The sequence below is a fragment of the Platichthys flesus genome, chromosome 12 (assembly GCF_949316205.1).
Source record: "Platichthys flesus chromosome 12, fPlaFle2.1, whole genome shotgun sequence".
In the NCBI taxonomy this organism is placed as follows: domain Eukaryota; kingdom Metazoa; phylum Chordata; class Actinopteri; order Pleuronectiformes; family Pleuronectidae; genus Platichthys; species Platichthys flesus.
Genome location: NC_084956.1, coordinates 5,031,177 through 5,059,076, shown reverse-complemented (window position 1 = coordinate 5,059,076; position 27,900 = coordinate 5,031,177). Strand labels below are relative to the sequence as shown.

Sequence of the window (27,900 nt, the reverse complement as noted above, 5' to 3'; positions counted from 1 at the left end):
AGTTGCAGCACAATGGAGTCAGTTTCGAATGCAGAAACCCTCGACTCACCCTTATAGCTGAATTTCTTCCCACCACCCCCCCCCCCAACCCCCCTTTAAAAAGTTATTTCCAGGCTACACAACCACACACACTCTACTTGATTCATGTGAAGGGCATCAGAGCCGCACAGAAACAGATGTTTCAAACTGAAACTTCTCCATCACGGCAGGAAAACATCCAATAAGTCAAACAAGTAGATTAACTCAAAATAAACCATTCCAAACGCACACATTTATTTCAGTTGAACCAAACTTTGTGTTAGTGTACACAACTGATTACATGCAAGTTAAAAACCAATAGAGTTTCTCTGTCAGACGCTGGGTTTGGCCAAAGTGAAATGCAGATTTGAGCCCGTCAACGAATAGTGGGAGTTGATGCGAGGACAATCTTTAGCAACACTGTCGGTAGAACCACAGAGAATTTAGGTTTTTCCTCTACAGCCCAGTGGAAACCAGTTGGATGTCAGTGGTCTCACCTATAACCTGGAGTTACCCTAATCACTGTAATCACCCTGTGGCCGTCACAGAGAGAAGCAGGTAGACAAGGAATGCTTAAATATTTTATACATATAACCTAATAAATACAATTTCTAGACACTATAGTATATGGTGGTAGCAGAGGCAGCTCAATGAGGAGCACTGCAGCCTTCAGGGGTTGTTTTCAGTGCTTTAGACATGGACTCTTGTTTTTTTGACAGACGATCAACAAACATATATTCTCCACTCGGTGTTTCCTCTGCAGGACACGTTGACTGGCTGTGAGAGACGTTCCCTCTGCTGCCGTGTGGGACAAAAGCTCAGAGGACTTTGTCTCCACTTGCGTCTCCGTGGCTGGATCCCGGAGCAGAGGAGAAGATGAAGACACGGAGCCCCACACGACCACCTGACTTCCAACAGCCTGGGGACTCGTGCTACAACAACCGGCCAGATGACGTCTCGCGAGTGCGTCTGTGACATTCACTCAGGAGCTTGCTTACCACCAACTTCCTTCACATTTCACCAAAACCTCGAGGCTGCACCTGATCTCAATCCATAACACAACAGAAGAGAAGCGGTGCAGCGGAGGAGGACAACAGAGAACTGAACCAGCAGCCGCTCGGCTTCCCATCACAGGCTCATTACTGGTCAGCGTTTGACAAAAACTCCAAGGGGCAGCGGTCGCTGGCTGCCAGATTGCCTCTCCCGTCCCTGCGCTCACGTTTAGTAGAGGGAGGAAAATTAAAGGTGGGAAAAAGCAGGAATGATGCTGAGGGAAGCTGTGTTTACTGGCACAAATCTGTGTGTTCCCCGAGAAAAGAAAACCGCTGGAAACACTAAACAAAAAACAAGAGGCGATGCCCGAGATCAGAGGAAACGAGAGACAACAAGATGACAGAGGGAGTTAGCGTCAGAGAGAACCGGGCACCTTGATTACAAGACCAAATTCCTCTTTCGAGAAATGACTACGTAAAGACAGACGATGAGACGGAGGAAGTGAATCGAGTCTGAGTGTGTGTGCGTGTCCTTTTCTCAGATCATCTCTAAGCAAACTGCCACTTCTGATTAATCTCCGTTTTGAAAATCTCTGTTTGTGTCGACAATATATTCCATTGGTTTCCCCGCGGGGAGGAGCCGAGGCAGCGGCGCTAGCAGTGATTAGGTATTCTGCATTCGGTATAAGGTTTAGCACAGGGGACCCCGGGCCTTCTCCCAACCATATTTTATGTTTTTTATTTATTTATTTTTTATTTATTCCAGTTTCATGAGCACAAACAGATTGGATAATGTGGATGGGGAGTCTGGGATTAATTTTGAAGCAGCTGATTAGAGTGCGTGTGTGAGTGTGTGTGTGTGTGTGTGTGTGTGTCCTGGGCTAATTGTGTCTGGGACCATGCCGAAAAAGCCTTGAGGCTCTGCAGCAGTCTGGAAGATAGAAACACACACTCCTCCTCCTCCTCCTCCTCCTCTATGTGTACCCCCCCCCCCCACCCCCCACCCCCACAGCCCACTCAATCTGTTTGTTCCCATCTTTCTGTTGTCTGCAAGAAACAAGTCACTTGTTAGTCACTTGACTAATCTGTTGTTGGTTCGACCACCTTACTCTTCCCCCCTTGTTTCATTTCATCCTCCATCTTGTCCATCCTCCACCACCCATCCTCTCCAGGTGGGAAGTAGATCACATTGAGTACACAAGACAAATAATTAAAAAAGGTATAGAACAAATACTCTGATGTATATGTTGTGTCCCTCAGATGGTTTGTTCAAGTTTCCGCAATGAGTGGGCATGTGCTTGAATAACACAAACCCACAAATTTGTCTTTTTATTGAACTGTAAACAACAGAACAATACAAAACTATTTCAATTGATCTATTAAAGCATGTAAATAATAACTAAGTATCATTTCATATTTGAAACCAACAACAAAAGGTATTAGCACTGTTCTGCTAAGGGCTAATTAAATGGGTTTCATGGCATCTATACTACTGATCGGACCGACAGTGTGTTGAGCCCTACCAGAGTGTTACGCCCTAAATTAAGGAATACATTTTAGAGTTCAGTATCATAAAACACTAAGTCAACAATGCACAGGTAGTAATACTCAGGTTGAGAGTGTGACCTGAGGGAATAACTTCAGGTTTCCAATTCATTAACATGGAAACTGTAACTACTGTTTGAATTGAACACTTACAATTCAACCAAGAATAACCGTCACTGTCATCATCTAGGAAGTTATCTGCAGGGTCCGTGTGTGCGATTCCCGGTCAAAAGTCAAATGCAGGTGCAGAATGTCAATAATGAATATGAATTCATTCATTCTAGAACCCTGATCAGGTCCAGGCCGATGCGTCCCCTCTGATGGTCCACATCCAGGACCCGGACCTCCACCCGCTGTCCAGGGCCCAGAGCCAGGCTGCGGCGGCGCTGATTCGCCGGCAGCTTGTCCAGTGTGATTTTGCTCTTGTGGATGAGGCCTGCGCGACCCACGCCGATGTCTACAAAAGCCCCGAACAGAGCGGTGTTGTCCACCCGGCCCGTCAGCACCGCACCCACCTGCACATCGCTCATGGACACGATGCCCCGCTTGAAGTCCGCCTGCCCAAAATCTGGCAAAGAGAGACAAGAGAGAAAGACAATATCAAAAGGATGAGGTGGCCAGACGACAGTGAGGCAGGAAGACCGATGACAAAGTCCAGTATGAGTTGCAGCTTACACAAATGTTTGGGAAGAGAACCGGGAAATGGGGACGCTCAAAAGTAGCGTGGTGGGGGGGGGGGGGCAGAAATGACAAACAGGTATTACATTTCAGGCGGTAACCAAACACCCGTGTCGACGTACTTCCACGTTTCCTCCGCATTCTGTCCTACCCCACTTTCCACTGGGCCGGCGCATGAGAGAACTTTTTCCTCTCTGTAGCATTAACACAAACAAGGAAGGCTCGCGCCCCAGGAAATAGTCCGGTCCAATTATCCTCCCCTCAGCACTGATTTCATGCGGTAGTCTCGGCCCATCTGTTTACTCAGCTGAGCACGGGCTCGGAGGCCAAGCATAGTGCGCTGCAACCGAATAGGGCCAACCCGAGAGTGAACCTCCAAGCTGCGTTCCTTCATTTTAAAAAAGAATCTCACTCGCAATGACTTGGTCTCCAGGCTGCTCCCCTCGATATGAAACTATATGGAAACGGCAACACACACCTAACTTACACAATCATTATTCAAACTAATTTGCTACCTTATTTTTCCTCTTTCCATTTTTGACTGAAATGAGAAAATGTCAATATTTGTAGATTATTTTGCTTCCTGAATCAGCGAGTACACAAGTGCGGGTACACAATTGAAGTGCATGTTTCTATATTATACAGTATTTATATTATACTCTTAGCTAAAGGCTTTTCTATTTCATCCTTTTCCAGAAAGTAGCCAGGGAAAAGAAAATAGGGTGAATGATGTGACAGACGTGTTTCAGAATAAGAACCCGAGCCACAGCTTCACTTGCTGAAAAATCGAAATGCTTGTGACTGTTTATGATTTTATTGCTATATTTATGTGTGCCCAGACTCAGGAGCATGTGATTAAGGAGAAAAACAGAGGTCTTTTGTGTATTTGTGTCTCTGTGAGGATACTCTGTCCAACAACACTGTCTGCTGGACCCATCACACCCTGTCAGACACACAGTGCTGGTGTTGTCGGGCCACGGGGAGGAAGCCGCAGCACTGTCAGTTCCTATCAAGTTACACGGCCGAGATGTGCCTATTATAAGAAAGGCACAAGACGAGACCGTGGGTGTGTTGCAACCAGCGAACCAGTCAGATACAGGTTTCTATCAGTCAGCGGGGACCTGCAAAGACCATTATGAGGGAAAGACGAGAGACTGAGAGACGTTACTGAGGCTGCGAGGTTGCTCTCACTTTTACGAGTCTCTATGAAATTTTATATGATGAAAAACACGGAGAGTTTGAACGTGCAAAAAGCAGAAAGCAACACTGTTAAACTTCTTCTCACAACCTCGTATATCAAACCGTTACAAGACAGTGTTATGTCAATGTTGAGCTTACATGGACGAATATCGTTTTTTTCTTTTTTTTCAAATGTTCATTATATTCTCGTTTGTGTTTCTGTGTCACATAACATGAGTAGAGGTCGGTATGTCAGTGCTGCTGTGAGTCTTACTTTGTCGAATGTCGAACCCGGGGGGCTGTGAGAGGCCGTCGATGATGAGTTTGAGGGTCTCGGCTGTGGTGTCCAGTGTCCGGGCCAGTTCCTCTGCACTGCTTGTCTTCACCTTGCTCTCCACACACTGTCGCAGGCCCGCGGTGCCGATCTGGTCTGCGCTCCCCCCCACGAAGGACAGAAATCTACAGAGAGGGATGATACCTGTGAATACTCTACTTTCAAGTCTACAAAAACACTAAACAAGAGAGAAAATCATCATGGTGTCTACATCTGGGGTTTCCTTGTGACAACTGATTAGATTAGATTAGATTCAACTTTATTGTCATTGCACAGTACAAGTACTTATACAACGAAATGCAGTTTAGCGTCTAACCAGAAGTGCAAAAAAAGGAGTTAAAGTGCAGAGTATTGTGCGTTTATGAAATGTAAATAAATAAGATGAGTACAGTAGCAAATATATATGGAATAATACAGTATTGACAGGTATTGTATGATATAAGAACTATGAGCAGTAAATAAAGGAAATAGTACAGTATTAACAGCTTTGTATGATATAAGAACTATGAGCAAGAAGTAATATATCAGAAGTAGAACAGTATTAACATGTATTGTATGATATAATAACTTTAAGCAAGATAAATATATAAAAATATATAGATATGAGTATACTATAGGCAGGATAATACAGTAGTAAAGAAAAGTGACAGTGACAAAAATGACTGTTGTCATCTATCCATTCAACCCAAATTGTGTGACTGTACACTTCAACCGTGGAGGCTCCAGGTACATTATATATATTATGTATGCATGTATATGTTGTTGTTCGACACTTTCTGTGTTATATGGGGGCAGGTACGCATCCCTGGAATGCCAGACCAATCCCGGACCCTCATTTTTGTATAAATGGAACGGCGGAGCGTGAACGTATGACTGGAATGAGTTCGCAACTCTCAGCTGACACACAACTCGGAAAGTATGGTCAACCCTCTACACTCTGCGGGAGAGAACTGGGCCTACAGGGGGATGTAGTCAGAGAAGGAAGGGGGAAGGGGAATGTAGGGAAGGCGGAAAGTGATGACAGACCGAGAAGAGTTATGAGGAAAAGAATAGTAGAACAGTCCAAAAAAGAGGAGAAGCTAAGTAACAGGAAGGAGGGAAAGAAAAGCTAATGCAGGTAAAGTGATAGGGGACGGAGGAAGGTGTGAGAGTAATTACACAGAATGTCGGGAGCTGCAGAGACCTGGCTTTCTGTTCCGAAAAACACACATTTATTTTTACCCGCTTGTAAATCAGACTAATCCACAGTGGGCCTGTAAACGCCCCAACACCTTGTCTCAAGAAAGTGCCTCCACTCTGCTGAGGTTGGACTGTTTGTCCGTCCGTCAACTGCTTGGGAAAAAAAAATCTCCTTACATTACTTTATTCTAGCAGGATGTTCCACCTCCATCACGTCTAGACGCTCAGTCCGGCTGCACCACTTAAAATTCACAGAGCCCCGAGAATTAAATCCAAACTAATTAGCTGCTCGACAATCACAACAGACTCGGTAATAAACTGGCAAAGGGGGCCACAGTCACAAATATGGAAAAATATAGGATGTGTGTTGAGTGCGTGTGTAATGTGCACTCCGTATAAATTATTTACAGTAGGCACTTTCCAGAGTTGGTGATAGATGTGATTGCATTTGCTTCTATGCATGCATTCATGTGCGCACCAGCTGGGCAGCGACCGTGATGGATGTCGCTCACTGGCAGCTTGACGCCAAGCAGACTCCGCAGCTGTCCCCCCCCCCAACCCAACCCGTGATGGACAGAACAGGTGGACACACACACAGGAACCTACACACAAAGTTGATTCATGCAATGTGTTGTTCGGAGATGCTCGTTTGGCAGCGGCCGGGACAGTGCGGATGTAACGCGACACGGCTTGTGTACAAACTATGTATGAGACAGCTGGGAGCGGGGAGGGGCCGCCTGCCAGCGGGGTCAGCATCTCGCCTCCAGGAGAAGGAGACAAACAGAATCAATCCCTCAACACCAGCGAGCCAGAACGGTACAAAATAGAAGCTAAGTATGTGCCAGAAATGGCTCGGTGGTGAAGAAACACCTTTTAGACCAAAATGGACGTCTGCCTTAGACAAGGATCTTCTCTCCTGTGGCTCCCTGCAGGCGTCTCGGCTTTCCAACCAAATATATCTCTTTACAGGGAAAGAAATATTTGTGCCTTGGTGGCCTGGAGGTCTGAGACACAAACCACATAGCTCCTCTGAGTTCGTATCCAGCCTTCAACCTTTTGTTGAGGGTCATCCCTCTTCCTTTCTCCGACACAAAATATTTCCTTTCTTTCTCTACTGTTTCAAAAACTTTGTATTCACATGTAAAATAAAGCTTGGAGAGGGGGTAGACATATTTTAATAAAAGACAAAAGGAGCTCATGTCAATGAATAAAATGTACTTCAGCAGGGTGTTGTTCTTCTACCAAGGTACAACAAGCTAAAGTATACCTCAAGTTTAATGTCTTCGATAGAGACTAATCATATTATTGGATATTTTGAAACTGTGGCGTGCAACAGGTTTAACTATTGTCCATATATGTTGAGGCAAAATAACAAGCTTCTTTCCACCAACACTGAATCCCTTCAAAATAAAATTCAAAACAACCTCAGTGACAAAATCTGTGAGAGGGAGAGGAACCGAGAGGTAGAGGTGAGGGGGAGCGGAGTGAGGGAGGAGAGGAGAGGCTGGTTCTAAATCTTACATCTTACAATGCTTTTGGTTGATGGTGGGTTATATTTCCAGGTGTGTGTGTGTGTGTGTGTGTGTGTGTTGCCCATCTCATTTTTCAGGGCTGTATGTTAGTATTTAAGGGGTACCAGGAGTCTAGGGGCCCACACCACTGTCGGGTTCATACTCATAATTATGACCAACAGAGTGTGTGAGTACGTGTGTGTGTGTGTGTGTGTGTGTGTGTGTGTGTGTGTGTGTGTGGCTGTATGAGGGGTTGGGTGGGCTAGGATACAGATTTTATCCAGGCCCACAGCAAGAACCTATTCTGACTTGTATTATAAAGATATTGGGCCCCAACTGTTACATATCAGGGAAATATTCATCACAGAGTAGAACCCCCCCCCCCCAGAGTAACACAATACGCTTCACTGATATTTTGATGTGAGATCTTCTGGATTGTGTTCTTCTGATTATTAACATTCTTTACAGAAAATATTCACTGCAGATATGATTTGCTTTAATCAAACAAATCATACCAGTTCTGAAACAAAAAGGTGGACAAATGTGTCTATGCCTTTGTGTTCTCGCTTGTGTGCGTGTGTGTGTGCGTGTGTGTGTGCATGTGTATGTGTGTGTGTGTGTGTGTGTGTGTGTGTGTGTGTTGGTATATGGTTACAAAGAGGAGATGATGTGTGGGCTGGGAGCAGTGATGGAGGATCCAGTTTCTCTAATGTGATGAACATGATATTCCTTATAAACCATAAAGACGCACACACACGCAAACACACACACACACACACACACATTCCTTCACAATCCTTGCTCAAAACATCTTGTCCTGAGCTGTTATTCGTGAGGATGTGAGAAAAGGTCGTCAAACATAAAGCTCGATACCCAATTTGAGTTTATGATTTAAAGGTGTTAAATACAAGATGATTTACTAATTACTGACTCTACAGAAAAAGATTCACTTTCAGTTAACAGATAATAAGACTGATATGACACCCAAACTGGTATTGGAGTGGAAACCAATTCAAAAGTTAAATACACTGATATATTTGTATCACCTTCAGCGAGGAGGTTGCGTCTTTGTTTTTGTTTGTCTGTTCAGCAGGATTGTGCAAAAGCTACACAACTAATTTCCACAAAGTTTGGGGGAAGGGTTTCATAATGTCGGAACAAGAACCCATTAAGGTTTGGAGTGAATCCAGGATTCCACCCCACACTTTCTTGAACATGGTGAGATAGGGCTGTGTTGATGGAGGTCTGAGCTCTCCCACCACCCGTCTAGATCCAAATGAATCCATCACTTTGAATGAGTGAACACAAACTGGTGAATCAAAGCCTAAACATCACAGCTGTAATCTGAGGACTTTTTTTAGGAGACAGCACAAATCAGACTCAACTACACACTCACCAAGCTGAATGGTCTGTTGTGCAGAGGTGGGAAACTGCCAAAACTAAACAAGGCTTTCAAAATTCCGAGGAGGAGCAAGTGCTGACATGCGTCTTTTTTCCCGTCATCCAATGTCGTTAACATTTCAAACGGGACGTGATTTGAGAGGTTTTAAAAATATATATATATATATATATATATATATATATATATATATATATACACACATCTCTCAAATTCTGCATGCCTTGTTAAAAGAAACGCGACCATCACTAAATGTATGTGTATCAAGTGAGATATTAATCAGCAGTGAATTGAGTAGATTCCCAGACAGGGATTAGAAGCTAGTCAAAACAAAGAATACAGCATTTGCCGACACGGGGTTAAGAGTTGTGGACGGTAGGAAAAAATGTAGAAGCTGAGAATGATAAGTAGAGTGGTGAGAAACAGGAGTAAGATCTAATTATGAAGTTGGAGAGGGTAAAGACACAAGTCGCAGGACTGGGAAATGAACATCAGACTGAACCTAGTGTCGTGCCACCTAGTCATTTTTACTGTCCCTGATAACATTTTAATAATATATTCCCATACTTAAATATATAAATGTTAATGATGCTTCAGGGTTTCTGTAAAAGATATTTTTATTAAAATAAGATAAACTGCAAATTTATCAGCTGTCAGTTAACAGTGGAACATGACAGAGAATGAAAGAGAGAGGGAGGGATGGATATAGAATCAAGACAAAACATAAGTTGTGTTAAAAAATGACAAAAAGATGTGTGTTCATGTACTGTTGGTGTAAAATAGGACAAATTACAATAAAGATAGATAAAGGAATAGAGTTTGTTTTGAAATTAGTCTTTCTTCTCTTAATCTTAGGCCTTTGAACAACTCTACAATACAGATATACACAAACAAGTCGCCGTGCTAAAGTAAAAAATGATGGCCATGTGCAAAAACCAGGGTTTCATACAAGCAGCATCGATCCATCTTCACACAGAGACACGTCCACTCACACACATGTTCTGAGCCCATTAGAGCGATGCTTAGAACCACTAGTGTCAGAACTTATGTAGACTAAACACAGTTGAGTGACTACAGCTGTATTAGAGAAGGCCCGCCCTCTTTCTCTGTCTGTCAGTCCTGCTCTCACACACAGAGACACCCACAGGACACAGAAGTCCCGGGTAGATGTTCAATGTGCTTTTGATATCAGCATCGGCAGCGCTAACAATCATTTCTCACACGAGGACACACACAGACTCACACACACACACAAAGCCAACGCCTCCTCTCTTGTATCCCATGTCTGTGTAAATCAAATCAGAGTCCTCCACCACTGTAACCAGCCCCATATGAGACGGTGTCAAAATCAACTCCATCTCAGCCCAAACACGCTCCTGCCGATGGGGTGGGCTGTGTGTGTGTGTGTGTGTGTCCATGCGTACTCTACCTTTGTGCTACATGGTAGGACTCGGGGTGAATACAGGTCTGGTCCAGAGGGTTAAAAGTGGTTGATACATTGACTGAAGTCTTTCCTTTGCCCTTCTTGGCCGCTGGTTTCTCTGGCACTGATGGTTCAGGGTGAGGTGAAGTTTTCAAACTGTTTGGAAAAGAAAAGGATTTTGAATCTTTGAGGAAATACAAGTCATACATAACCTGGATTTTAAAAAGGGTACAAATTCGTATAACCAAATTCTGAAAAGAGTATCTGTATCTGGTCAAGCAGGTTGTTTGGCTAGTTGTATTTTGACCTAGACTCTAATTAAGACTAAGCGTTAATAAATTAAACCATTCATAGTGAGATCTAAAGTAACTGAGGCATAGTTTATTCTACCTACTCATGCCACCTGAAATAACAACTACTCTCCCCACCTTCTTTATATAATGTACATGAAATATGAATTGTATTATTAATACTTTGATGGGATCAATGAAACTTGCTCTATATTTTTATACCCCTGTTCCTCAGCACAGCATGGACAGAACTACATCTGCATTTTTGTGCAAACCTGAAATGCATAATGTCAATGACACTGAACCTGTCTATAGAATTATACATGAAACTAATAATATAATTGTAATAACATTTGTTTATATAGCACTTTTCTTAAGAGGGTCATAAAGCGCTTAATGGAACAAAAATGGAAATTAAAAGCAGAGCAGTTAAAACAGTTCATAAAACCAAACATAACACAAACGCTATTAAAAGACACAAAGGATGTTGCCCGTCTGATCTCAGTGATCTGGGATTAATAATAATGTGCCCGTCTCACACACATGTGATTGTGTACCTGTGTAGGGTCTGGGGGTTGATCCTAATGAAGCCGGCACACTGCTGGAAGCTCTTGGGCCCCATGCCTTTGACCAGTTTGAGCTGCTCCCTGTTCATGAAGGGACCGTTCTGCTCCCTCCACTCGGCGATGCTTTTCGCCCGGCTCACGTTCAGGCCTGCCACATGCCTGGGGAGACAAAGCAGACGTTGGATGCTACTGTAAGAAAACACTACAACTAAAGTTTAGTGTCAAAAGATCTACAAAATGACTAATAACACACAGCTCTGAAACATTTGCTTCACACACACACTGTCCACACCAGAGTTCTACCATATACAAACAAAAACAGCAGAGCTAACAGAGCGTGACCTGGCACTTCAGGCGAAGCAGGCCCGACAGTCACAAGAGACGCACGTGAGCCAAAATGTAGTGAGTGTGTTTGTCCCGTTTTGGCCGAGCAGAGACGAGAGGTGATTTAAAACTCAATTAGGTCGACTCTGTTAATGTCCGCGGTGACTCACCGATGCTAAAACACATCGCTATGTCAACACTCCACATAATACCTCAGTCATCAACACGTCTAAGTGTGTTTAGTGTGTGTGTGAGTGTGTAGCATGACTTCTGGCAGGAGTGGAAAAAGCTCACTTGCAGAGCAGACAGGTAAACAGATGACCTGATGCCTGCCCTGCAGCTGAGGCCAGCTCCTTTCACACCTCTTGTATGAAGCGTGCGTGTGTGTGTATCAAGTTTGATGACTTCCTGTGCTTCTCCTGTACATTTCATGGTAAATATGTGTGTGTACAGTATTCTGCCAGAGATATTTGTAACTAAAAGAATACATGTATGTAAACGTTTCCTTCTCTGCATGAGTGTGTGTGTGTACCTTGCCTAATCCCCTGTGTTGATTCCAGTCAGCCCAGTAAGCCCAGTAAGCCAGGCCAGGGTGTGAAGCATTAGTCTAAACAGAAAGCTGGCGGGACATCTATACGTGTGTGTGTGTGTGTGTGTGTGTGTGTGTGTGTATCGAGCATGCGTCTGTGCCCAAGTGTGAATGAAGCTTTGCCATGTTGTGACTGCTGAGGGAAAGTATGTCAGAGGTCTGAGCCCTATTCATCTCACAATTAGTGTGCGTGTGCATGTGAGGAGGAGAAAGTGCTCAGGTGTAACACGTGCACCTGCTCATGAGGACGTGTATATATGTGTGTCTGTATGAATTGCCTTTACCTCATCAGGATCTCGGAGCAGATGTTGATGTCCACTCCCACGAAGCTCACACACTCCTGCACCACGCCGTCCAGCGCTGCCTTCAGAGCTCCGGCTGACACATCATGCTACACACACACATTCAGAAAAACACATTTTATTACACATTTTTAAGAAAGGGAGCACACACACAATTTGCCAAATGCTAGATTTGTATAAGTTATATTAAATCTCTCTACTACAGCAAAGTGTTAGCAAAAAAAATATTAGCACACTGACAGGAAAGGGGGGTTAATTGAGCGAGTATGAGGCAAAGAGAGGAACCGTGAAAGAGAGAGAGAGCTGATTGACGGACAGAGGGGCGCAGAAAGGAAGAGAGAGCATGAATGTTTAGTTTGGCAGAGATATCTCTCTCTTTCTCTCTCTTTCTCTCTCTCTTCTGCTAACACAGTGTTCTCATTACTGTGGCTCGCTGTCCATCAAGACACTCCAAATGAACTCTTGACACTTCTCAACCTCCAGCCAATCAAACACGATCAGGACATATTCTCTAAAGGGGCTAGAGTCGTTTTCCTAATAGGGAGGAGATGAGATGAGATAAGAGGAGAGAGTGTACAAGGATTTCATTCAATTGCAATAATTTGGAAGATTTCATTCCCTCATTGTCCTGATGTTGGTTTATTAGTAAATTGGGCAACTCAAAATAATTTTGTTAAACCAGAAAATCCATAAGCCAAAAATGTTTCTCAATATATTCAAGGTCACTTGAATTTTTTAATCTACTTAGTATAGGACGAATAACAGATATCAAATAAAATATAAATGTAAAATATATCAAAATGTAAACCAAAAAACAAGAGCCAGGAGAGACATATCATAAAGCAACATGTCAATAAATGATTTGTGTGAATATTAAAATGGGAAGTCCTTAAAATAACCACAAATAATATTTCAGATATTAGGCAGGATGGGGCCAAAAGACAGTTCTGCTGAAGCCTGACTGCTGGAGGATCACACAGCACTCACTGAGCTACACTACTGTTGTGCATGTGTTTGTGTGAACCTGAGCGGGACTATCATGGGTTTCTGCTGTAACGTGATCGTGCTCTGAACAAACCTTTACTTGTAAACAGATAACAAGCCAACGCACCCTCCTCTGTCAGCAATAACAGGACAATGGGACGGATGAGGACAGGTGAGGACAGAGAGGCTCACATGTTACTGTAATGCAACAAAAAAAAATCACAATGCTCAATACGCTCTAACATTACACATAGATAAAAAGAGAATTAATAATGGATAACCACCAGGGACCCAAAATGGCTGCCGGGTAATATTATCCTGGAGAGTATAAAAGTTCTATGAACGAGCTCCTTCAAAAAAGTAAGTGCCACATGTCTAATGACAACAGCTCTACTCCTATAAAAAAATAAAATACTGGTACTTTAAATTAAATAAATGATCTGCATGCCGTTGACATTTCTAAATGCCTGGAACCACATACAATTTATTGCTTTATTTAATGAATGTAAATTGCTGAATATATCGAGCTCAGGTTTCATTGTCGCTCATCCTGTTGGCAAGCTCTTCTTTATATGAACTGTAAAACTAGCATTAGCATATTAACAGTGAGTTTAAACCTCGCCTGCAGTAAGCAGGACGATACGTAATGCGTCATTAAGCAGAGATGGTATAACAGATAAAGAGAGGAAGAAACCCTGGTGACTCCTCCAGTGACCTGCAGCCTGATTCTGGGTGAGAGCACTGAGACTCCACAGCCGGAGGCGTTTTGGAGACAGTAAAAATAACTTTCCAAACAATAAGAAGTTCCCATCGAAGTGAGACTGAAAGATTTATGACTTCCGATGAGGACATGTGGGAGAGGTGAGAGACGAAAGGTAGAGGGAAGAAAGAGAGAGGAAATCACCTGTAATGTCACACCGGAGAACGATGCTTTCACGTGAGAAAGGTGGAGGTGTACGAGGAAGCGTGATTTTTAACCTGCAGTGAAAACCCAGATGAATATGTTCTCAGATTCTAATGAAACCTTATAGAGGTGGGAGCAGCTCTAGAGGATTTCAGGTATTGCGACTGTTGACACTGAGGCGGCATGTGCACTACAGTACATAACTGAATCTCTCACGTCTATCAGGATTCATTTCAATCCAATTAATAAGTCCATTTAAGGGGGAAAGATAAAAACTTGAGGTGACAAACAATAACAACAACAGATCGCTGCACAATCCTTGCTTATTGTCGATAACTGTGTAATTAATGTTGATAACATGTTGAAACTCAGTTTCACCTCTACTGTTAGGATCAACACTTAGCTGCATGTATTCACAGGTTTAGAATTCTGGAATTCCTTGTGAAACAGAAGCATTCTATTTGCAATGAAATGTGCTTTAAAGTACAGATCATGTTGCTAAACGATAACTAATGATTCTATAATGATTTGCCAAAAAATCTTGAGGCCAAGTCTAGAAAATGGCCTTCATGTACATAGATAGACGCTACCGGCTAACTGTGCTTTTATTTCCCTGAATTTCACAACCAACAGAAGCTCAGAGCTCTGTGATATGGATTTGTAATAACAGCTTTATGGCTAAAGAGATTAGTCTGGGTCTGAGTAAGTTGTCTTCGAGGTTTGAAGTGAATAACTCAGAGGAACTGAAAAGTCAAATTAAAAAGAAAAGAGGCCAATCAGCCAAAACAGATAAACTATTTCTTGATGGGTTCAGACCAGCCTGACATCATGTTGACATTCTGACCCATTAGTACTCAGTAGTCATTACATGAGTCATCCACGCTCTTAAGCAGGACAACACCCATCATTAAACTTGGCCTTCATTTGAACTATCCACCTATAAAGCTTTGTGACTGTGTCTCGCAATCTCTCTGCAGAAAGACGCATGAAGACCTGCAAACAACTGAGACACCACCGCTGTGCTGACATCCACAGAGCAGAAGATTAAGATTAAGATTAAGATTTAGATTAATTTATTAGTCCCAAACACATGCACAGACAAGCAAAGGCACACTCATGCAGGTAGGGAAATTTAACCTCTGCTTTTGACCCATCTGGTGCAGGACACACAGAGCAGTGAGCGACCATGTACGGCGTCCGGGGAGCAGATGTTGGGGGAGTAAGGTGCCTTGCTCAGGGGCACTAGACAGGGTAGGGAGACTCTTGGAGTTTTGGACAGATCAATCCAGGTTCGTCTTTTGTTGTCTCTCCGTGGAGTCGAACCAGAGACCTTCTCTGCCCATAGTCCAAGTTTCTGCCACTAGACCACCGCCTCATGGAGCTCGACCCAGCTAACAGTGACACCACCTGCACCAACACAGCTGTCTACCTCTCAATCCATGCAACATTAAAAATATGTCATGGGGCCTAGAGATATTTAAGAACAAAAGTTAAAGGTCACAATGGAACAACACCCACGAACCACACCCACAGACATTAGAACATCTCGCTCCTCTACGACCAGACTTCTACAAACCGATCCCCCTCCACCTCGCCCACAGATACCATTTTCACAACCACCTTCACTCTCTCATTGCGTTGTCCCAGTGCCCGAACCCTCAATCTCATCCACAAGCAATGGGCTGGATCCCTAAGGTCATGTTTGAATTGGCCAGAAAGCACCTGAAGCCAGCCAAGCAACACCCGAAAGACAAAGTGTTTCTGTCTGCACCTCCAGCACTTAAATGCTGCAGTTACCACATGTCAGTCAGAGAAAGACGGAGGAAAAGAGAGTGGTGAGAAATGAGAGCGAAGGGCAGAATGAAAACCAAAACACGTCTTTGTGCGTTGTTTGACGGAGAAAAAGAAAAACATGAATGTCCTTTTCTTCGATGCAGAAAAACAAACGTACTGTTAATGTGGGCAATACAAGTCAGATATGAGCCTTTCACAGGGATATTGATATTAAACCTTTGTTTGCTGATGAGCATCAATATGAAACTTTTTATCTTACAGAATATACGGTATAGAAAAGATGTGCATTTATGTTTACATTTACTGTAATGTTTCTTAGTTTAAGCTCCATATATGTGGTTCTATTTGTGTTTTCTTTTTATGCATAGTTTATAATAAAGTGTGTCTGTCTGTGTGTGTGTGTTTGTGTGTTTGCACATGTGCATGTTATATGTGTTAAATGCCAGCGTTAAATACTACCTATAAATCAGCAGCTGAAAGTGATATGGCAGCAAGGAGATAGATTTATGTTTTTCCGACAATGCTTAATAGCTATTTCTCTGCTTCCTGCCTTACAGTCACACACACACACTCAACCAGACACACTCAACCACACACACACACACACATTACCTGAGGGACTGCAAATCACAGCATGAGAAAATCAGAGCTCAATAAGGCATCGGAAGTGCAAATGACAGAGTGAAATTACCAGGATTTATGAAGTAACGTTAGAATCACTAAAATATTCAATTACATGAAAATAGGTTGAAGCAATTTAGGCCTTTTTATGACATAATAGTTACAGAACAACTTTGTTAGCCAAGATCAGCAGCTAATCAATCACTGAAATAAATACCAATACCCCTCAAAACATCAACAACCCTCATATTTGATCTATTGATGAAGAAGCAGACGAGTGGTATTTAGCCTGTTTAAAGCATAATTACAAAGCGTGTCTCGTCTCACCTCCCGACTCATCATCGAGAGACACAGACCCAGACAGACAGGGACATACCTAATCAAAATAATCAAAATAATTAAAATAGTGTTTGGCAGCTTCTGCCACTGATCAACTCTGTAAGAGACCGATTGTTTTTCCCACGCCTCAAATCGTGGCGGCAGGAACCATCAGTCACTGTCAACTCTCCATTTCTCACTCTCCTTCCTGTCTGCTCCTGTCTCCCCTGTAGGCACAACCATTCAGGAATGAAAGCATGCTGTAGCGCAGAAACACACACAGACACACACACAGCAGGCCATGGTGTGACAGTGACATCACTTTCACTTGCTGCGAGTTGAATCGTCAATTCAGGCACAGTTTTTCAACAAAGTCTGAAACCTCATTTCACTTCACTTGTTTTCTTGTGGTCTCTGTCACAATCGAGTATCAATAAGGTATATTTAATTATTTCAGAGGCAGATTCATCAGTAATATGTGGGTGTCGGCCTGTGTCAGCCAGCAACCACAGCACAGAAACGCCAAAGATATGTACTTCTGGCTGACATTTTGTTTTGAAACCCTCAAATATCAATATTGTTATCAGTCTCCACTGATCCATGGCTCTAATAAACTATGGTGGCCGCAGCTGCCAAAATCTGACTTATCCACTTTGTAATTACATAACATAGTATACAAAAACGAATATTAGACCCTTGTTTATATTACAGAAAAGAGCGATAAGTCACATGTGTTGAAACTTAAAGATTTAGCCCGACTTGAACATATTATTGGTTATGTGTTAAGCCAGAAACGGGGCTGCTTCCTGAAAACCTATTAAAGCTGTTTACGTTAACAGAAACTGAAGCAGATCATTGAAAGAAGAATCATTTCAAAAAGTCCCATATGAACGTACCACATTGAAGCACATGTGAGTGAAACTGTGGAATTATCTGCACAATTATTTAAAATATTGCTTTTAATTGTCAATTTAAGTGTATTGAGTCATATATATGGTTTAAATTGATTAATGGATATGTTGCATTTTAAGTGACTATTATGTTAAGTTATTTATATTTAAGGTTAATGTCAGATTTCCTGTTCACTCCTAACAAATTAAATGAACTCAACTAAAATTCCCCAAATAATGTCCCTGTACAAGTTGGGCTGCTTAAAAAATAGATTATATGGCGTGAAAGGAAATCAGAGGGAGAAGAATGGAGAGAGCTGGAAGAGGTGAGCTTGACTGACAGTTTCTTTAATATCCGGGTGGCAGGATGTGTTTTCTTACACAGCAGTGTGTGTCTCTGTGTGTATTTTCCAGTAGTTAGTCTCACAGCCCTGGGGATTACTCAGCTGTCAACAGACCACAGCAACCTAAAGAGCTGATTGACAGATGGAGGAGCTGTCCAAAGGCCACACCCACTAAGCATCTAATTATAAAAGGAATCCCATCCCGAAACGTTCTGAACTTTAAATACAATTAATCTCAAATCTATAAGACCATCAGCACAAAGTCAATATGTAGGAAACCGCAAATATTAGCAAATACTGAGAACATTGTCAATTCAGACAGACGTGTATCTGGCAGACTCCAACATACAGCAAGGCCTGTCCGTCAGTGGTGCTGCAGTGAAAACCAGAGTTCCCACACCAATAGTTACGTCCAATCTGAATTTAATGGGCCTCACCTTTTCAGCCCTCAGCTCATTTCCTCCTTTCTCTCAGAGCTGTCACTCACTCGGTCAGCAGAGGGAGATAGAGGGAGGGAGCATGCTGTGCCAACTGTCTAGAGTTACAGCTGCCCTTATGCTTTTTTGGGTCTAATGCCATTAAACTCTCAGAAAGCTCAAAACTCAGCGACTCACACAAAAGAACACCAGTGTGCATGAACACACTTTCTCACACATTTACATACACGCATGCACAGACACAAACATATACACACACATGCAAGGACACACACTAAAAAAGGGATGTGTGTGCACGTGTGTGTGTGTGTTTGTGTGAACTCTCATGTAGGTCAAAGAGATGTCCCATCTCATATCTGTCAGCACTCAGAGTTTATTTACCTGGTTATATTATCATTTGTTGACCTAGTCACATGATCTGAGAGCGGGAGGTGCAGAACCCCCGGCACCCCGGAGAGCCCAGTCAGGACATGATGAGAGAAATGGGCCTGTGACCTAACAGCCACACATGCACACGCACAGCCACATGCACATTCTGACCTCCTCGTTTTCTCAGATCTCCATTTCTATCCCCCCCCCACCCTTAAATCTCATCGCCATCCCTTTTCCTTTGACTTTTGTCCCCCTCTGCTGTCCTTTCCACCCCCCGTCTTCTCTTCTCCTCTGGAGTAGTTGTCCACTGAGGCCCTTTCTTTACGCTGCTGGACTCTTGATCTTGTTAACACTGTAATGGATGCTCTGGCAGCCAACACCAACAAATGACAGAGCTTAGACACACCGGCGAGTTTCCAGCTGCTAAATGTTAAAAATATTTTGACACAGAGGAAAAGTGCTAATGAATCTCGACCCAGCGTATCTGTCATCTATTGAGAGAGTGTGCTCTCTATAATCTGGATCTATCTGAATTCCCCTCAGTACCTTGGATATCCCCTTGAATACCTCACAAGATAAAACAAACACAAAAGGAACAGCAATCATTTTCAGAAGGGATTCATTTTTAGCCGGCTTCTGAAATCGGAGGATTTTTATTCTTTCTGGATTAACAAATTGCAAAAAAATGTAAATACAAATCGCAGTCTGATGTCATCAAACTTCTCGTTCACTAGAAACATGGAAACACTTTTCTTTTGTGTGATAATTTACAAACTAACACAAACTGATAAATAGATACATCACAGGCTGCAGACTTAAAGTCACTCAGCCTCCGAGCACATTAACTCATCTCTCTCATCGGAATGATTAAATAGCTTCGGCATCTCTATGAGGAGAACAGCACTTCTTCACTGACTCAAGGTTCCACCTTCCCCTTCCTCTTCCGACCTGTCTTACTAATGCCAGATCATGCCCCTGTTTTATGAAATAAAGATGATTTATCAGATCTGGAAGCTTTGACTTGAACCTCTGGATTATTCACTAATGGCTGCATCGTGTACGAGTAGCACTCTGATAATTTGACTATTATTTAAGCTGCTGAATTTTGAGAGCCGCTGCTGAAACTTCACGCTTCATTTATATTCAGAACGAAAATATAACCACCCCAACTTAGCTCAGTGCTTGCAGCTGACTGGTGATATAATAAAACAAAGGGGACGCTACTCACTGTGACATCACCATTTAGCAGTTGGACAAAGCACAAGGGAGAAGCAACTCATGGGGACTCTACTGAACGGGGGTTTTAAAAACATCATGCAAGAACAAGAAAAATTTGGAAAATGATCAAACAGATTATGAACTGAATTCTGTTTGTAGAAATAACTAACTACTGAACCTTTTGCACACTGTTCAGCCAAATCAACAAATGACACCACGTGTGATCAAACTACTTCAATTTGAACTTGCACCAGTTTTGAGACGTTAAATGTCTTCTAAAGGAGCAACCCATTCACACCCAAGTGGTTTCAAAATGGTCTCATTCGATTTTTAAATTGTTTGTGCACATTTATGTAAACGAAACAAACATCTGTGCTTCATTATTTCTCAATGTATTTATCTGAGGTGCACTGCGCCTAACTGGAGAATTAATGAGAAAAAGAGTTCTGCTTGTACAAACGATGTGATGTTATGTAAACATGAGGCCTATGCTTAATTTTTCAAAATCCTTGTGAGTACAAATGTTTCTTGCCTTTGCAGATTAATGCAAAACCCGCCAACTTCAAAAAGGTACAGACTAAAACCTCTGTAGCTTTTTCCTTAACTCTTTCACTTTATTAGTTGTAACATTGCGGGCATCCAAAGCCAGAGTCAAAAGCCCCTGATAAATGACCACACACATTACATGACAAACATGAGTAATCCTATCTGTAACAGTTCTATGTTTGTTTTAAGCTATTCCTCCACCGACATGTGTAAATAACATGTTTAATAAGAAAGACTGAATGGAAACCTGCATTCATCCTCCCTCATCCTCATTCGTTCCCATTTCCATCCTCTCATACACTTTTCTTCCATGATCTACTATCTGAGGAGAACAATGCTGCATCGATAGCTGATGTAAACAGTACGCACACTGACATAATGCCCGTCTTAATTTTCTCACACAACTACACATACGCACACATGTGCAAAGTCAACATTGAGCTGTCTGTTGTTTCATCTGCACACGCATATCTGAGCACATGGAGCGGCACACAGGCAAAAACAAATGTCCAAACATACGTCATGCCTGAACTTTCATTAATTGAATTTGCTGTCATCCTGAACATCATCTGTTGACACAGGCCTTCGCCAAGTTTATCTACTTCCCTGCCAGCCGGGCTTCTCTCAACCTGTTCCACTTTATCTCATCTTAAATCCTCTTAATCCTCACTCGCATACACTTAATGCCTCGAGCACCAGCTTCTGCCTGAAATAGGGAAGTCACATCAAAAGACAGTAACAAAAGATAAGGGCCTAGTAACCAGTTGTAGTTTAGCTTTTTTAATTATTGTGTACATTATTTCAATTGTAGGGAAAAAAGCTCCACTTGCTGTGACGTTTCCGTACTCGACCAGACAAACATTACTTTAATTACAAATCCGGTAATAAATAGAAAGTGGATCTGCTTGAATAAACAGATACAACACACCGTTATTGGGGTTCAGCTATTTTGTCTCAATCATTATTTGAAATTTATTTTACTGTATAAATTACAAAAAAATTGAAAACAACAAAATACAATATTTGACATTTTTCTCTAAAAATAGAAACGCCATTGTCAAATTCTACTTTTCATGTACACACGTGTATTGTTGAACATGCTCTTACTCAAACACACACTCTTGCACACACACACTTGTCTACTGCCCTCTCTACTCAAGTCTAAATCACAGCAGATGTTCCACTGCCCAGGGACAAGAAGCTTTAACCCACATAAACTTTTCTCAAAAGAAAAAAAAAGGAATACACAATTACCTGGTATGTTCCGATGCCTATGTGTTTAGGATCAATCTTCACAAGCTCAGCTAATGGATCTTGGACACGTCTTCCAATGGACACTGTAGACACACACACAACAGAGACAGAGAGAGAAAAGAAAAAGCAGGGGTGAGATTTTGTCTCAAGAGATTCTATATTTTGTGTCCTGATGAACTAACAATCTGAATCTTACTTATTGAATATGTAAATCTATCATTTTTTATAATGACAAAATATGTAAATTGTCTGCATGTGATCGGCCTGAGGGGCGGCCAGAACTAATTGTGATTCCTCCCCCCCCTGGTTACTGGAGTCCCTGCACCTGTCATAGGTTCCTGATCGATGCTGGGAACGTGAACCCTGAAAACCACTGATTTAACCACACCCGGGCACACGCAGCCAAATACAGCGCACAAATAAACACACACATGGTCTGTGTTGACCAAAATAAGGTTTGCTGTTAACGGTGGAGTCTGTAAGGCTTCAGCCTGCTGCTGCTCATGAAGCCAAATGTCTTTTCCATGAATGTGCTGGCAGGGTCCAATGACAAGGAGAAAAATTACAAACAACCCGACTCACACACACACCATAATACATGACATCAGCTCTCAACACAGACACGCACACGCACATACACGCACACGCACACACACACACACACACAGTGAAGGGGGAGAACAACATAACCTAACAACTGTTCTCAAATCCCTGTAACAGACAAAGGATCTGCTGCTGTGGGTGTGTTATTGCCATTATTTGCAATGTAGGAATATATTCCTTCTGCCTTCCTATCTGTCAAGTGGCGCTTGTGTGTTTTGTGTGTGTCTCCATTTTGTGAATGTTTGAAGTTCAGTGGTGGACATGGTAGCACGACGCATGAAACATGTCAGACTTGGATCTCCGAGGCGGAACCGACAGACAAAGAGAATAAGGAGGATGGGATGTAATAGAGTAAGAGAGCATGTCTGGAATCAATGGCTTTCCTCTCCTCTCTCTCCTCTGGCTGCGGTGCGAGGCGGCTGCCTGAGATAATATTTAGACAGGGATGGAGTTTCAACCCTGGCCTTACTCAGTGCACCACCAAATCTCTCCAGCACTCTTTTCCATCTATTCTGTCTCAGAATCCCTCCCTCTCTCTCCCTCTCTCTCTCTCTCTCTCTTGATGAGTGGAGCCGGAGTTAAGCATAACTCCTCAGCGCTTATTGAAAGCTTATGAGCCGTAAACAGAACTACAGGAACAATTGAGAAATCAGTAATAGAGGAAGGACACGTTCAGGATCAGACAGGTTGCTCTGAAGAACGTGGAGTGCAGCGTTGTGGTGAAGAAATGCTACCTATAACCACCAGGTGTCCTACCTCTTTTAAAGACAGAGTCAGAAATACTCATAACCCCCCCGAAGGCAGAAGAGAAGCACACAAACACTGTCACAACATCCTAATCCGTAACGGTAACGTCCTGGCTCTTAATACCCATGCAAAGTCAACCGCTGTAGTTCTCCTCGTGGCTTTCATTAGAGGTATAAATATGGCTTTTCATGGCTCTCTGTGCTGCTGACCACAGGAAACTGGTGAGGAATAATCCGGCCCCATGTGATTTATGGCTTTTATAGAGGAAGTCTGCTGGAAGCATTTGTTCTCCGAAAACTCTGAGTGATTCTTTTTTGTTCTGCTATGTGTTTAGCGATGTAGTGTGGGGAGAGGGGAGCGGTGGCAAGTGGGAGAAAGAGGGAGAGGAGGAGAGATATGAGGGAACAGCAGAGGCTCACTGATAATCGGACAATACTGTATTTTGCCATTAACAGGATGGATATAAACTGATAAAATTAAAACTCTTATATTTTTGGACGGAAATGAAAATCACTACTTAACATAATTAATTTAAGGCTGCTCACCATTACAAAATACTTGGTGATTTATTTGTTTATTCAACTTAGTTTCTAACCAGTGATATGATTTGTTTATGTTGCTTCGCCCAAACATCCAACAGGAGTATAACAGAGCCCTGTGTCCTGTAGGATCTTTGCCTTCTGTTTCTCACCGTGCATCAGTTTGTTAAAGGTTGTGAAGGCAATAAATCTCGAGGCAAGAGTAAGTAGCTAATCAAACAGTTAGATACAGAACAGTTAAGCCAATTAAGTGATTAGACGAACACATTACAAGTTAATGACCTGTGGGTTTTTGATTACTAGTTGTAGAAAACAATTGGAATAACTCTCCTTGGACTCAGGATAACATTTTATAGACAGAAATAAGTGTGTTTAGTAAATTAATTAATATAATAACTGCAACCGTACATAGTGTCCTCTACAACACTAGGAACATTGTCATAGACAAAAATTCATCACATGAAACTCGACTCTCTCACAGAAGAAAGTTATTTGCTGTTTTATATACTGAAATATTGAATTGACTGTATACTTAATTTTTACATATTGTATTACAATGCACATATTTCTTACAAACATTACATTTTATACTCTTCACACCTTCATTATTTTTTTCTCTTTTTACTTATCATCTTGACATATATATATTTATATTTCCCCCTCCGGATAAACAAAGTATTTCTAAATCCGATTGTGCTTTTCAAGTGTACCTGCACTCCTAAGGTTGGGGTCCAGGTCTGGCATCTCTTTGACTGCCTCAGGACTCACACTATAGATGGAGGATCCTGCCTCATTGGTTATACTATGGAAAGAAAGGGAAGGAACAATAATTTAACCAGTGAGACCAAGAAAAGGACGAGATGACGAGCCCTAATCTAGAAGTGGGAAATAAGAGGCAGGGTGGTCAGTGGGGGAGAAAATGAGGAAGACATGGGTGCAAAGGGAACAAATCTATGGGAGTGAAGGGAGACAAAAAAAAAAGTGATTACTGCTTGAAAGAGAAAATGAAAATACTATTTAGGCAAATCACTGCCTGCTACCTCATTAGAATGTGGCTGACCCTTTGTCATGAAAGATTAACTATTATTATTACTGACATTAACGCCATTATAGCATTAATCATTCCCGGCCCTGCCCAAACATTAACATCACAATTACAATATTTGATGAAAGAGTCGCTGGCTTGGTGAGCAAATATGAATGGTGAACACATTCATATTCAGAATAGGTCATTTAGTGAATAAGATGATTGAGTTTTATTTTAGATAATTTTGCAAACCACCTATTCCCCGTTCACACTAAAATAACAATCAGGATATAAATGTATCTGTGTGTGTGTGCCCATGTGTGATTAAGTGCAGGACATTGAGTGAGGACGCCTCCTGCATTTTATGTGACACTCTTGCCATCTAGAGGTCATTGGGGTGTACTGCTATTATTGAGACGAGATGAGTGCTTTTCCTCATTCAGTGTCAAGTTCTCACTGTCACATTGCAAAATCTGCAGCTTCAGAGTGTCAGGCCGCAGCATCAAACTATGAATAGAACCAAGTGTGTCTCTAGTTTTTAATCTTAATTGTTCCCCAAAATATTTGAGGTAAAATAAAATCATCAGGCACTGGACAGTAAACAATTCACTGAGTCTTAAAAAAAAGAATAAAGAAAGATTAAAAGACTATCTGTCTCAAATTCATCTGAAATATAAAAAGATAGACCCAGATTTCATTAGACCATTCAGTTGGATAAAAACAGAAACTTCAGTCTTAGTATCCTTTTTTTCTTGCGTTTGAAATCAATGTATAAACTCACATCTTTGATCGAGTTGTCTGTAAAGTGAGATGGAAAAAAACTAAAGTTTGACAGAGCAAGAAGAGATCAATTAAAAGCCCCTTCATAATCACACAAACTGTTTAATGAACTTTCTTTTAAAAAGATTTTATTGCAACTCTGACAACTTAACAAAAAGCAACATTATTCAAGTTCATGTTGCCTTTTCAGTGTTGATTATGTTGATCTGGACAATTCAAATAATTCTGCATGGCAACATTGGATTGTTAATGTATTCAGATAAAAGTTGGGCGCTTATCGTCCATCACAACACAGACAGGATGGTGGGACAACAAAGCCAGTGATACCCGCATTAATGCTGCTGACGTACGACTATAGCTGTCTTATTGTTTAGTCCTTCTGCTCTCTCGGCTGAATGGAGACAGGGAGAGAGGGAGAGAGGAAGGACTGGTGGAAGAAAGGGGGGTTTTTTCCTCAGGGCTGACCAATATGATGAGGGGGTCAGCACCTCCCCTGTGTGCAAAACTCAGAGTGAGCCCCCCCCACACACACACAGACACACAGTCCCAGAGGCCTGGACCTTGCCAGAACAACCTTGCCAATTATAAGTATCTTGTTAATGAGGAGTGGCAGAGGCCTTCTGATGAGAATCACATTTAAATGAACTTGTCCTCGCTCCCTCTTTCCCATCCTCTGCATTCATCCCTTCCTCCACCCCACTGTTCTTTTTGTCAGCTCCTTATCCATCGCTCTGACAGCTGACATATCGCCATGGTGACGCCACTAACTAGCACTGGCACATGACCTTCAAAGAGGTCAGCGCGGAGCTGGTCATTAGCCTGACACACATACAAGCACATGCACACGCACAAGAACACACATGTTCATTTACGCTGAGTAATATACACAAGACATACATATGATTGTAAGAAAATATGCCCTCTACTTCAATCTCTTTGTCTAACGTATGCACAAATGGACATGGCCTTCAGTTAGTTCACATGGAGAGAAAACCTCCCTCTCTGCCCTCAGTCAGAGACTCAGGCACAATGGAGGTCAAGTGAAACCGTGGCAGCATCCCAGGCTAGTTGTTCAAGAAAAAGTGACAAAGAGAGAAAGCTAAGGAGAGATGGGACGGGCAAACCTGGAGGAGAATAGGGAGTGCAAAGAAAGAGAGGCCACCAGCCCCTATCATGTCCAACTTAATTAAGGCTGCCGCTGGGGCAGCTGGGTAACAGCACTGTCATGGATACAGCTCTGAGCTCTCGTTGCCACAGCGTCCATGGCTGTCTCCATAGTGAGGGCATCGTCCTGGCAGCTAACAGAAGGTTGTCAGCTCCCCAGCTCTCTGGCTTAAGTGGGTGGATGGTCAAAGTGCGGACACACACACACACACACTTTATACACACATAAAGTCAGTGGTCGGCTCTTGATGTAAACCTATGACATGATGGTCCTGAAAGATCATCATATATTCACACACTCTTTTGTCTTTAGTAATTTGATGTATAAACACACACAAAAACCCACCGGCCTGCCTGTGGCCCTGTCCCATCCTGGGGCAAAGTCACAAACTGGCTACCAGTTCCCCTGCTGGTCGTCTCTGAGACACACCCTTGGGCCTGACACACAAACACACACATCATGACGGGCCCCCCCGCTGCCCCTCAAGAAACGTAACATTGGAAGAGATGGATACACACTTTGATACCTCATTATAGCCTTCTGGCAAACACGTCTCTCATCTAAATTAAAGCAGCTCATCAGATCAGTCAGAAAAGAAGAGGGGCAATAATATCACCAACTAATCTGATACAGAGGACAAAAAGTGGAGATGAGGGGGGTGGGGGGGAATAGATGAGGGCCATGAAGAAAATTAAGGCAAAAGCTAAGATGTAAAAACTGACTAAAACTGCAAGGCCTAAGTTCAGAACGGCATCAGTGTGACCTTTTCATAGAAGTTCACATTGGTACGGAACAATGCTGTGACACAGCAGCATGCAAGAGAGCGATGTTTGGTTTCACAGTGTGTTATTATGTGGCCCGAGAAAGATCTTGAAAGTGAAAAAGAAATCTTGCCATTTGGAATTAAAAAGCACCACCATGAAATTAGTCTGACTGTAAAATTGAAAAATTCAGGTTGATTCCAGTGCAAATAAGGGAAAGTGTGTGGCGTCTGCAGGGATGTGGTAGCAATGATGAAAGAAGGCCAA

At 42.4% G+C, this 27,900-nt stretch overlaps 1 protein-coding gene across 1 annotated transcript in view; it reads right to left on the bottom strand.

The window, feature by feature from the left end:
* Positions 1–2,339: 2,339 nt before the first annotated feature.
* The window catches only part of srbd1 (S1 RNA binding domain 1), a 45,929-nt gene continuing 20,368 nt past the window's right edge, over positions 2,340–27,900 (bottom strand). The window contains exons 15-21 of the mRNA XM_062400354.1: positions 24,611–24,702; positions 22,012–22,094; positions 12,312–12,418; positions 11,106–11,273; positions 10,265–10,414; positions 4,687–4,871; positions 2,340–3,123 (exon numbers count right to left, since the gene is read on the bottom strand). Coding sequence (XP_062256338.1) covers positions 2,831–3,123; positions 4,687–4,871; positions 10,265–10,414; positions 11,106–11,273; positions 12,312–12,418; positions 22,012–22,094; positions 24,611–24,702 — 1,078 coding nt within the window. The 3' untranslated portion in view covers positions 2,340–2,830. The remainder of the gene's footprint in view (positions 3,124–4,686; positions 4,872–10,264; positions 10,415–11,105; positions 11,274–12,311; positions 12,419–22,011; positions 22,095–24,610; positions 24,703–27,900) is intronic.